This window comes from Denticeps clupeoides, chromosome 16, assembly GCF_900700375.1.
Source record: "Denticeps clupeoides chromosome 16, fDenClu1.1, whole genome shotgun sequence".
NCBI lineage: Eukaryota > Metazoa > Chordata > Actinopteri > Clupeiformes > Denticipitidae > Denticeps > Denticeps clupeoides.
This window is the reverse complement of record NC_041722.1, coordinates 5,930,219-5,942,932: the sequence shown is the minus strand read 5'-3', so window position 1 is coordinate 5,942,932 and position 12,714 is coordinate 5,930,219. Positions and strand designations below refer to the sequence as shown.

Below are 12,714 nucleotides of genomic sequence, written 5' to 3'. Positions count from 1 at the left end.
CTTGTGCGACCTTAAATATGCGTCATTTATTGTGGGCTTTGTGTGTGTGGGACAGGTGGAGATAGTTGACAAGTTTCGGCCGGACATTGTCTGACCTACAAATAGCAGAACCAAGTGAGCAAGTACGTTTTCTAAACAAACACTGCAAAAATGTATAACTTGGTTTATAAACATCGTTTTTATTGTTTTTATAATTTAATTAATATGGATGTCGCCTAAATTAAGCGGACATGGCAACATGAGTTCACGAGGATCAATTCTGCGTGAAGTCCTGCGCAATAGCGCCCCTTGAAATCAATGCCATTCGACTACTATTCAATTAAAAGAGTTTCAAACTAATTTCAAAGCGTCACCTTTCAACCTCAGACGCCCCTTTATTTCGGTTTTATTTTTTCCCACTTTGCTGCGATAGAAATTGAATGTCAGAAATTAGCTGCATAAGGTACAAAATCATACCTAGGCAGTAACACGGAAATCAGATCTTCATCATTCTAGAATGCAATTTTCTTTTATATATATTTTAGATATTTTTTGTATAAATATTTATGCATGCATTCTAGAATTTTATATATATATATAGAGAGAGAGAAAGAGAGATTTTTTTTTAGGCAGAACGCTGTATTTATAGCCTGCCAATAAACCTGCCCACACTGAGCTGCTTACAGTACAGAAGCCAGGATAACGGAGACCGTTATTATCCACATTCCCAACATGGCTCCCATTAATCCCAAGAACCGAGAAACACTGGCATAGTTTGAGCGCCTTCACATGGTTACTTTGTGAAGTGTCTATTTGGAGCACATAAAGACTATAAGAATATTGGTGGAAGGTATTAGTTTTAGTGCAAAAAATGTAATGAATGTAAAACTGCAATACATACATACGTGTAATTATTTTCATGTGGTCCATTTAGTTCGGAGAAACTTAAAAACATTTATAAAATTTTTTTTGTCTGTTTGCTTCTCCATTCTATAATATTATATGTTTTTATTTAACATTTTAATCTAACAGTAACCAGCAGGTCAGACGACTGTGGTGGGTTTAATATCTTGAAGTCTAAAAAGAGATAGGCATAAAATAAGCAATTAAATTAGTTCAGTAATTTGTACAGAAAATGAAATATGGGCTGTTTGGAAATAAACCAATTTTCCCTTTTTAGCTTTATTAGTAATATAGTTCTTCTGTTTATTTTCCTGTTTTTCAGTTGGAAAAAAACTATTACAAAAAAACTATTAGACCTAAGCCAGATGCAATTTTGTTCCCAAGAGCAAGACTAATTACTGTCCTGGATACATGTACAATCACCTAACTACTTACATAAGTGCTATCAAAATGCAGACCTAGAATCCTGCAAGTGGTGATTCAACGTTACTCTCATTTCTGCACATATTCTCTATAAACTGCAAACCATCAAGGCAACAAGATGTAACATATAAACATGTAAAACATGTAAAACTATGAGTTATGCATTTTGAGTGGAAATAAAAATGAGAGTTGAATAAAAGTTTACAAATGTAAACTTTTATTCAACTCTCATTTTTATTTCCACATTTAAGGCATTTGGCAGACGCCCTTATCCAGAGCGACTTACAACGTGCTTTCAAGTTACCATCGATGAAGTGGTCAATTCTGGTTCACTAGAACCCCCAACTATGAATACAATCTTTTTATTCACTCTGTTGTAGTTTCTATACATAATTCAGACAATAAGAAGGTTACAAGTTAATCTAAATTTCCTCTAAAGTTGAGTAAATTCATAAGTAAGTTCTCCCTCTTCCCCCTTGTCCAATGGCCTGCCAAACAGTTTCCCTCCAATTTCTATGCCTCCCACTAAAACGTCCACAGGAGGACACGTTCAAATCAAAGTTCCACCCACCCTCTTGCTGTGAGCCAATTGTTTGGAGCGAGGTAAAGGCACATGACACACCCTCCTTCGTCCAAATCCAATGGGACGAGGAGTGTGGCGCTTTGCCTGAGGGGGTGAAAAACTTTGGACAGGATCAGAGTTAATCACGCATCACTGGACTACTGCCAATGTGTTCCCAACGCCGCTGCCTGTGGGACTTTCACCATCGCACTTCTCATTCCGAGGTCTGTTTTCTGAGTATGGGAAGTCGACAAAGATGGCTTACAAGGTTGAAGAATGAACTCAGCAACAGTCCCCTGGTGTCGAACGTGGCCTTCGGCTTTATTCTCATGGGCCTGGAGAAGCTGGTGGAGTTGGAGTTCGAGTGCCCCTGCAACCCCAGCTGGAACGGAGTCTTCTCCTCCGCATTCTTCATCATCCCCGCCGTCATGGCTTTCACGCTGATGCTCATCTTCCAAGGGTGCAGGTGTGATACGTGGTGCTACAAGAGTGTGTCCCTCTCCAGCTTTGTCCCAGCGGTTGTGTGGCTGATTCTCCTGTTCCTGGACGGCCAGTACTTCGCCTGTGCAATGACGGACTGGGAGGGGAGGTTTGTCCTTGTTGACAAAGCGGCTCCGCAAAAGTGGTGCGAGCCCATTAAGGAGGACGATGTCGCCCCCAAAGAGCTGATGATTCGCTCCCAACAATTATTCGTTGTGTCTCAGGTGAGGGAAGGTTGAACCGAGGCTTTTGCTACTGTTTAAGATGGATAGCCATACGATGCATCACCATTAACCAATGCTGCGTGTCTCCTGGTTTCAGGTAGTAGGTATAGCTCTGCTCATTCTCATCTGTGTGGGACTGATAGTGTATGTAATCAGAGAGAGCCGCCTGCAGGACCTGCAAGCCAGCGACGCCAACATAGCGGAGATGACCATGTACAGCACGGGCTCGTCCTCTCACTGACCTCACACACCCTTCAACACCACGGGACTGTAAAGCGCTCCAGTGCTCAATGAATTATCCATCTACTTACTATGCTGCAATAATTTATTGACCTAGCCACAGTTGATACGTTGTCTTGTTGTTTCACAGTATTGTAATCATTTGTAAATCTCAGGATAATTGATAAGAATCTCATTTATTAAAAGATGTTGCATGTGTGTTACAATATAGTTAAAGATTTGTGAAAAATTTCTTATTTTGACATCCTAAATTCAAGGGGGAAAAAAATTAACTGATCATGATATTCACGACAAGCATAGCTCTAACTGACCAGAGAAATACGATTTTACTTTCTGTTATTCTCTATTATAAGATGTTTAAGCAGATTGTATTTGGCCGCTGCATTATAAAGAACCTGTGCAAATGCTCCCCTTTGTAATTCACATCACCGGAATCTCCCGTTTAACCCTCTCAGGGGTGGTTTGCAAGTTTAAATTTGCAGATGGGAGCCTCTGCTGGTTGGTCGGTGTTACTGCAGTCTGTGTGTCCACAGAAAATTTTTCACTGGTATAAAAAAAACGATGATCTCTTGTACGCACAGGTTTAGAAGCTAAGACACACAAAACTCACCACAAAGCCAGTTGTGAGAACAGAATGGACAATTTTGAGACCAGGTTCAAAGGCATTGGTTCTTGTCATAATGTAACAGTAATCCTCCATTGATAACATATAACTTACATGAAGTGTGTAGTGAGAAAATTAAATCTTAATATCATTTATTAAAAAGTTACGTACAACATTTTAGCACATCAATGAGTCACTTTTAACTGATTGTTGTATGTGGTTCAGTGAAAAGGAATGGTTAGAAATCTCATATGCTCATTTGATCATTTGTTATTAGGAAATGTTGCATGTCTTGTGCACAGTACATTCAAAACAACTGAAAATATTTTAAAGGTCCCCTATTATAATTGATTTTTTTGGTGTTTTTATCGGTCTTATTGGTCCCCTAATGCTATATCTGAAGTCTCTTTCCGAAATTCAGCCTTGGTGCAGAATTACAGCCACTTTCAGCCAGTCACACAATGAGATTGCGTAGCTTTAAATGCATATAAGGAGGAGAGCGGCCTTTTTTATCCATATTTTTAAATCCAATCATCGAGAAACTCTAATAATTTGCATGTTTGGAAGCCATGACGATGGGTGGAGATAATGTTTTAGGGGAGGGGTGGGAAATTCTCTTGGTGGACAAAGCATGAGAAACGGGAGGTAACCTTTCCCCTTATGACGACATAAGGGGACAAATTCCAGATCCGACCATCTGAGCTGCTGCTCTCTGAATGGTGAAGCAGAATGGTCAAATTTATAGCCACTGCAGGACCATAGAAAGGCTAACTCGTATTAATGTTAAATAATCTGTGAAATTTTCATAAATGGGGACCTTTAAGAAGAGCAAACTGTTCATGTTCTACTGAAAATTCTGCATAAACAAAATTCTGCATAAGCAAAAACACACTGTCAGTAACAGGTAATGTTACAGGTAACAGGTAATGTTAGTAACATATTGTTATTTTAATTATTATTTTTTTAAATGGGCAGAAAGATGACAAACTTGAATTAAAATGCAGAGGCCTGTACGAGAAATGATGAACATGCCTATAGGACCCAGTGGCAAACCAGTGCACAAGCCGCAGTGTAGAGAACAGAGCGAAACAGAGAAGTGAAGGAACCTTGCTGGCAAAATCAGGAAGAAGGTTTCCTCAGAAGATGTACAAATTGGACGTCATGATGTAGCCCCACCTACACCATCCAAAAGGTAACACAAACCAAGGTAGCACTTGGTAGCACTTCACAACATGTTGGAATATTTTTTGTCCCATAGATGCAGTCCTGTTGCTGAGAGCAACTTCACATATTTCATATGTTCATGTATTTCTCAATGCATGCATTTCTCAAATATTTATTTATTCAAATATTCATTCCGATTTAGTTTTCCTTTTTCTGAACAATTTGCAACAAAAACATCTGAGGCCACAAACAACGACCATGAATGATATTGCAACAAAAGCTGATAAAAAGGCAATGACGTCCAGCGAGTGGTAGGCGTACCAGGGCATCTTGTAGGACTCTGTCCGCAGGTGAGCAGCACCTTTGTGTCTCATTACAAACTCAATCCAGAAGAGAGCTTGGTCAAGAGGCTTCATTGGCTGGTCCCTGTGCAGCCTGGAGAGCCTCTGCATGTTGGTGCCGTAAGACGGCTCATGGAGAACTTCTTTCAACGTCTGGGCAAAGACGCCTCGGTCTAAAGTGGCAATGTCCACCACCTTTGCAACCCCCCTGCTTTGCATTTTAGCAAGGTTGTCTGGTTGGTCGAACACGAGAGGTATGCCGACTATGGGAACGCCGTGGTAAATAGCCTCCAGAATGCCATTGGTTCCCCCATGAGACACAAACAATTTAATTTTTGGATGTCCCAGTAAATCATTCTGTGGCATCCACTTCACCAGTAAGGTATTATTACCCAACGTAGATGGTCTGTCTCCAGTGTATCTCCAAATGACCTTTTGTGGCAGCTGAGCAAACGCTGCAGCTATCTCGACTGCTAGATCACCAGGAAGCTGTCCCACCAGTGTCCCCAGTGACATAATAATGACACCATGGTCACCAGAGCTCTGTACAAAGTCCTCCAGGTGCTGGGGAAGGGGTTGAGCCGTCTTACACTGGAAGCCGCCCATGTATACAACGTTGGGCATGGTGGGACGTGGGAACTCGAAGACAAAGTCTACTCTCATTAGCCAAATATCAGCAGCCTGAAACAACTCAAAGTAGTCCACGTCTGGACCAAAGTATTTCCTGCACAGAGCCGAGTAATGAGGTCCAACAGTGCTCCTGTACAGAAGCATCCGGAAAGAGTAAAACAGGACGTTGCGTACCCTTTGAAAAAAGTCCATTTTATCGGTCAATTTGGTTGAAGGGAAGGGGACATATGAAGGAGGAGATGGAGCGATGGCATAATGGCCCTCGCCGTGGACGGTCCAACGAACGTTGAACACAAGAGGCAAGTGCAGGTAATGCGAGAGTATAACCCCGCCCCCGCTGGCGGGGTCTGTCAGGACCAAGTCGTACTGGGCGTCCTGGAGGGTCCGCACCAGATCGCGGTCCTCCAGAACGCGAGCCACCATTTCACAAACGTTCCTGTGGATCTCCGAGAACCTGTCCTTGAGCTCCATGTCCAGGCGGAACCTGTTCCAGGCCGAGGTTCCTTCTCTCTGTATCTGAAGCTGTTGGGAGACGAATGCCCGGAAGAAGGCCTCGTCCGCGCCGCCGGGCACGTCGATGGTGACGGCGCTGTAGTGCGGCGAGTGCTCTAGAACGTACCAGCTGTCTGCCGGGCGCAGCACCGTTATGCTGTGGCCTCGTGCATGGAGCTCTTCAATCAAAACCTTCATGTTGATCCAGTGGCTGCCGTCTTGTGGCACCACCAGGACTTTTCCACTATCAACAACTTGGAACGCCATGGGTAGGGTTGCAATTAAAAAGGCGGTGGCACGTTTCATGGTGTCCTTCACCAGATGAAAATGCTTCTATGTAAAAGAAAAACAAAAAAAAACAAAAACAGAAATTACCAAATGATGAGACACCCGGCTACGTCTAGTGGTGAATGGCACGTGTCCTGGTGGCGGCTTACAAATGAAGTACTAGTGACAAGGTCAAACTGTGCACCAGCAACTAAGAACCAATCAGCTGCCTTCCAAGGGCCGGACAAACAGACTCACGCCCAGCACCAATTAAACGAATAAAACCAGGAACGCCTTCTCGAACTCCCCTCAAACACACACTACCACGCTGATGCATTTCTGGGATGTTTTGTATGCTGCTTGACCTTCAGTCGTGTCGGTGATCTCACTAAGCTCCACCATAACCTTCACAGCCTCTGTACAGAAGGTGTGGCCAAACCTGTGGTAACTTCCCAACTCCCAACCAGTACATAAATCTTCTAAGTGTTTAAAAACGGGACTATTTATATACAGTACAGGCCAAAAGTCTGCACACACCTACTCATTCAATGTGTTTTATTTTCATGACCATTTACGTTGGTAGATTTTCACTGAAGGCATCAAAACTATGAATGAACACGTGGAGTTATGTACTTAACAACAAAAGGTGAAATAAGTGAAAACATGTTTTATATTCTAGTTTCTTTGCTCTGATTACTGCTTTGCACACTCTTGGCATTCTCTCGATGAGCTTCAAGAGGTCGTCACCTGAAATGCTTCTCCAACAGTCTTGAAGGAGTTCCCAGAGGTGTTTAGCACTTTACATTTACAGCATTTATCAGACGCCCTTATCCAGAGCGACTTACAATCAGTAGTTACAGGGACAGTCCCCCTGGAGCAACTTAGGGTTAAGTGTCTTGCTCAGGGACACAATGGTAGTAAGTGGGATTCGAACCCGGGTCTTCTGGTTCATAGGCGAGTGTGTTACCCACTAGGCTACTACCACTTGTTGGACCCTTTGCCTTCACTCTGCGGTCCAGCTCACCCCAAACCATCTGGATTGGGTTCAGGTCCGGTGACTGTGGAGTCCAGGTCTCCACTTTTTGTTAAGTACATAACTCCACATGTGTTCATTCATAGTTTTGATGCCTTCAGTGAGAATCTACCAATCTACCATGGTTATGAAAATAAAGAAAACACATTGAATGAGAAGGTGTGTCCAAACTTTTGGCCTGTACTGTACATAATGTGATGTTTACATAAATTATGTTATACAAGTATTATTTAAACTGTAGTGTATATGTAAACCCAGCCTTAATATCACCCACATTAAAGGCTGTTTGCACAAAGCAATCGAGTTGGCTGTAACGTGGCAAAGATTTAACAGGATTATCGATGTATTTTAAACGAATATTACCGAGCGGCAGACCAACGCGTCGTGTATATCGTGATGTCTGCAGGCAGCGGTGCAGAAGGTCTAAAATCCAGCCGAGTCGCTCCCCGGAACTGTCGCCTTCTCCTTCAGTGACAGGAAACCCGCGGGCTCCAGGAGGCGCGACGCGACACGCAGGGCGGGCCGCGGCTCGGGGCATGTTCAGAAGCGCGGCGCGGCGCGGTACGCAGGGCGGGCTGCGGCTCGGGGCATGTTCACAAGCGCGGCGCGGCGCGGTACGCAGGGCGGGCTGCGGCTCGGGGCATGTTCACAAGCGCGGCGCGGCGCGGTACGCAGGGCGGGCTGCGGCTCGGGGCATGTTCACAAGCGCGGCGCGCCGCCATTTAAAGGGAAATCGACTTCGTTAGAAAAAACGAAAGAACAGTAATACTGTTCTGATTACGCCGGAATACATACAATATGAAAGTGTTACAAATGAAATAAGTGCACACGACACAATGAGATAAATAACCATATGAATTAATAACAGAGTGATATATAAAAGCAGCTTGTGCTGTAAATAAACTTTGCTTTTGTTTGTAATGATATGAAAACCGTTCTTTTAAAAAGCTGTTCATTGTAAGTCCTTTAAATTCACACCGCATTATGATGCAGATTGACTGTTCCCTTTTTTTTATTTCATTATATCGGATTTATTTATTCAATTTTGAACACTTTTTTGCCATGTGTAAAACTGTAGAACACTATGAGATAACACAAGTAGTAAATATATATCAAGATCAAATTTGAAGCTCTGTCTTTTCTCTCTTTATAGGAATAGCATGAGAGAAGTTCCCCACGCCCTGTAGCTGTGCATGTTACAGCTCAGTGTTTCCTTCTCTATTCATGCAACAATTTGTCAATGTTGTGCAATTGAACGCCTACACATCTGAAAACTAAAAACCGGAGCAAATCCATAGGTTGGAAAAATTAATCCAGCAATTGCACTGTGGATATTTTGAAATCACATATAGTCTCTGCGTCTTGGTGACAAGGTTACAGTAAGAAATATTAGTCTATCTGCCTGTCCGGGTAACATTTGGGAATAGACTGATTCATCTACGTCCGCCAATGGCCTTGTTCTGTTTTGACGGGTGCAACAACGTTTGTCATACTGATTATATCTCATGAATGATCATTTACAGAATATTTCTGTGTGTTTTAACAATCTGAAGTCTTGTGCCTGGTCTCCTTGTGGGAGAATTCTCATCTGACCTCATCCCAAAATCAAATGATTGTATTAACAGTGAATAAAATAACGCAAAATTCTAATTAAAAAAAATATATATAAAAATGGCTAGTGCCTAGTGGGTGACACACTTGACTATGACCCAGAAGACCACAATGTCACAGGTTCAAACCCCACTTACTACCATTGTGTCCCTGAGCAAGACACTTGAGTGTCAACCCTGAGTGTCTCCAGGGGGGACTGTCTCTGTAACTACTGATTGTAAGGCATTCAGAATATAATGTAAAATCCATAATTTTTTCAATCATTCTTAACATAGAGGTACAGCTAATGATCATTTTTCTAATGAGGGAAGCATTAAGCGAGGTGAATATAGGGCTAGTGTTTTTCTTTATTGCATAATCCCAAAATACATGACATGTAAATTCACATTCAGGTTTGATTCATTCTACATATTTCATTCATGTTTCACATTCATGTTTTATAACTATAATTATGTTATTATAAATCGAATTATGCAAATTATTGGTGGTGGCTGTAAAATTTTGTACAAGTAATTTCCTGAGCAAGGTTCAAGGTAAAAATTTTGACATACCTAATGTAGTCTGCACTGATGGCAAAATCAACAGTCATTCAGATTTAATTTTCATCTTAGCACATAGTCTAGAACACAACTTTATTGTCACAAAAATAAAAGTTATTATTGTAAAAAGTATTATACACAATGAAGAAAAAATGACGTCCAGTGAGTGGTAGGTGTACCAGGGCATCTTGTAGGACTCTGTCCGCAGGTGAGAAGCACCTTTGTGTCTCATTACAAACTCAATCCAGAAGATAGCTTGGTCAAGAGGCTTCATTGGCTGGTCCTTGTGCAGCCTGGAGAGCCTCTGCATGTTCATCCTGTAGGACGGATCATGAAGAACCTCCTGCAGAGCCTGAAGAAAGACTGTTTTATCCAGAGTGTGAGGGGGGACAATTTTTGCCGCTCCTCTTTCTTGTAGCCTTATCAGGTTGTCATGTTGGTCATTAAACAGAGGAATCCCTACAACTGGTACACCATGGTACAGGGCTTCTTGGACTCCATTGGTTCCTCCATGTGCCACAAATGCTTTGACTTTAGGATGTCCCAGTAGATCATTCTGTGGTAACCAGTTGACTAGTAAAGTATTGCTACCAAGGGTTGCTGGTTTGTCCCCTATGTGTCTCCAAATGACCTTCTGGGGCAGCTCAGCAAAAGCAGCAGCTATTTCATCTGTTAAATCAGCAACTACATCCTTTGGAAGTTGTCCCACAAAAGTCCCAAGTGACATAATGATAACGCCATGGTCACCAGCGCTCTGGACAAAAACTTCCAGGTCTTGGGGAAGAGGATTTGATGGTCTACACTGAAAGCCACCCATATAAACTACGTTGGGCATGGTGGGACGTGGAAATTCAAAGACAAAGTCAACCCTCATCAACCAGATATCAGCTGCTTGCTGAAGCTCAAAAAAGTCAACTTTTGGTTGCAAATACTTATCACAGATTGCTTGATACTTTGGTTTAACCAAAACATATTTTTGGTAAAGGGTTAGAAAGTAGTGTAGAATGTTCTTAAGCCTTTGTTTAAACGTCATTTTGTCTGTGAACCCTGTTCCTGTTATTGGTGTGTAGGACACGGGTGAAGGTGCAATATCAAAGTGCCCTTCCCCAGTTGTGGTCCACCGCACATTAAATACAAGGGGGATCTGTAGGTAATAAGCCAGAATAGCACCAGAACCCCATCCAGGATCCGCAAGAACCAGATCAAACTGACTCTCATTAAGTTTTTTCATCATGTTTTTATCCCCAAACATGCTTGATAACATTTCGCATTGCATTTCATGAGCAGAAGACTTCGCTGCAAACAATTCCATCTGTAACTTTATCGAATTAATAAAAGTGCTCTCACTCATTGCATATTCAATAAACTTTGAAATTAGTGGCTCTAAAAACTCCTTATTAAGGCCCTTAGTCGCAGGTACTGTAATGGAGTGGTAGTAGCTGGACTCTTCCTTGATGTACCAGCTCTTGGTAGTTCGCAAAACAGAAATCAAATGACCTTTACCATGCAAAGCCTTAACCAGAATGTCCATGTTCACCCAGTGGCTTCCCTCCAAACGAACCACCAGCACCTTTCCTCCATGGCAAACAGGATAGAGTGTGGGTACTAACACCACAAACAGGGGGCATAAGATAAACTTCAAATGTGAAGCCATATCTATAAGAAACAAGACAGTAAGAAGCCATTCTAAACCTTAAAATTTGGTATGACAGTAATTAAGAAATGTTGATAAGCAGAATTGGTTACCTGTATCACACCGCCAGCCAAGATGATCCTCTTGTCTGTAACGTCCAGGGAAACAGTTAAACAGACATACAGTTAAACAGTTACTGAATGACCAGATGGGGCATGGCTATCATCTCCCCAGTGATGAACACTGTTAAAGAAACACACATTAATTCAGATGTCCTGAAGTGACTGCATGAACCCATTTTAAAACATATTCTAATACTGTATGTAGTACATTCAAAAATCTATTAAATCTATTTGCATATTTTCTGGTTTTGGCTTAAAATATTTTTATTTGTTTTCGATGCTATACAAAATTTAAATGTGTGCTTTTCTGACATGAGTCATTTTGTTTGACTTAATTAAAAATCGAATTTATCGTTTGCATGGTGTACCCTCAAAATCCTGTGTGTGGTTTGTGCCTGGTCTTGGTCAGATGTGACCTTCTGGTGGGATAAGGAGAAAGTTACTGAGGGTAATTATTAGATTAGATACAAGTACATGGCAATGAAATGTAGTTTAGGTCTAACCAGAAGTGCAATAAGCAGCAAGTGCAGAATACAGGTCAAATAAGTTATGTATATAAAAGAAAAAGTGAAGCGATTGTCACATGTGATACACAGCAGCACAGCACACGGTGCACACAGTGAAATTTGTCCTCTGCATTTAACCCATCACCCTGAGTGAGCAGTGGGCAGCCATGACCGGCGCCCGGGGAGCAGTGTGTGGGGACGGTGCTTTGCTCAGTGGCACCTCAGTGGTACCTTGGCGGATCGGGATTCGAACCGGCAACCTTCTGATTACGGGGCCTCTTCCTTAACCGCTAGGCCACCATATACATAAAGTGATATGTGCAGGAGATGGAAAATAAATATGAACATAATTATAAAAATGTCAGTGCAATGATTATGTGCAAAAATGTGCAAAAATGGGTAGTACAGTGATTATCAGGAGTGTATGGGGGGCAGAGGAGTTCAGCAAGGAGACAACTCTGGGAAAAAAGATGTTCCTATGTCTGCTGGTTCTTGTCCGTGGTAGCCTAAAGTGTCTGCCCAAAGGCAGGAGAGAAAACAGTCTGTGGGCCAGGTGGGAGGAGTCTTTAAGAATACTGCGAGCTCGACGCAGACAGTGCTTCCTCTGGATGTCCTCAATGGATGGAAGTGGAGTCCCTGTGATGCGCTGGGCAGTTTTTCACCACCTGCTGAATCGCCTTATGCTCAGCAACAGTGCAGCTTCCATACCACACTGTGAGACAGCTGGTTAGGATGCTCTCTATTGTAGAGCGGTAGAAGTTCACCAGGATGGTAGTGGATAACTGGATCTTCTATAATGTTCTCAAGAAGAAGAGGCGCTGGTGAGCCTTCTTGACCAGGCTGGAGGTGTTAGTGATCCACTACAGGTCCTCTGTGATGTGAGTCCCCAGGAACTTGAAGGATGTAACAGGCTCCACAGCCATCCCATTGATGTGGATGGGATCATGAGAGCCTCTTCTCT

At 42.4% G+C, this 12,714-nt stretch overlaps 1 protein-coding gene and 2 pseudogenes across 1 annotated transcript; 1 reads left to right on the top strand and 2 right to left on the bottom strand.

Moving 5' to 3' along the window:
• The first annotated feature begins 1,713 nt into the window (after positions 1–1,713).
• LOC114766278 (calcium homeostasis modulator protein 6-like) lies at positions 1,714–3,460 on the top strand. The gene is made up of 2 exons (XM_028956954.1): positions 1,714–2,571; positions 2,669–3,460. Exons 1-2 carry the CDS (start codon positions 2,035–2,037, stop codon positions 2,810–2,812), a joined length of 681 nt encoding a protein of 226 aa, XP_028812787.1. The 5' UTR covers positions 1,714–2,034; the 3' UTR covers positions 2,813–3,460.
• Positions 3,461–4,119: 659 nt separating this feature from the next.
• Positions 4,120–7,855, bottom strand: LOC114765696 (UDP-glucuronosyltransferase 2C1 pseudogene; annotated as a pseudogene).
• A 1,425-nt stretch (positions 7,856–9,280) lies between these two features.
• Positions 9,281–11,294, bottom strand: LOC114765744 (UDP-glucuronosyltransferase 2B15 pseudogene; annotated as a pseudogene).
• Between the last annotated feature and the right edge of the window lie 1,420 nt (positions 11,295–12,714).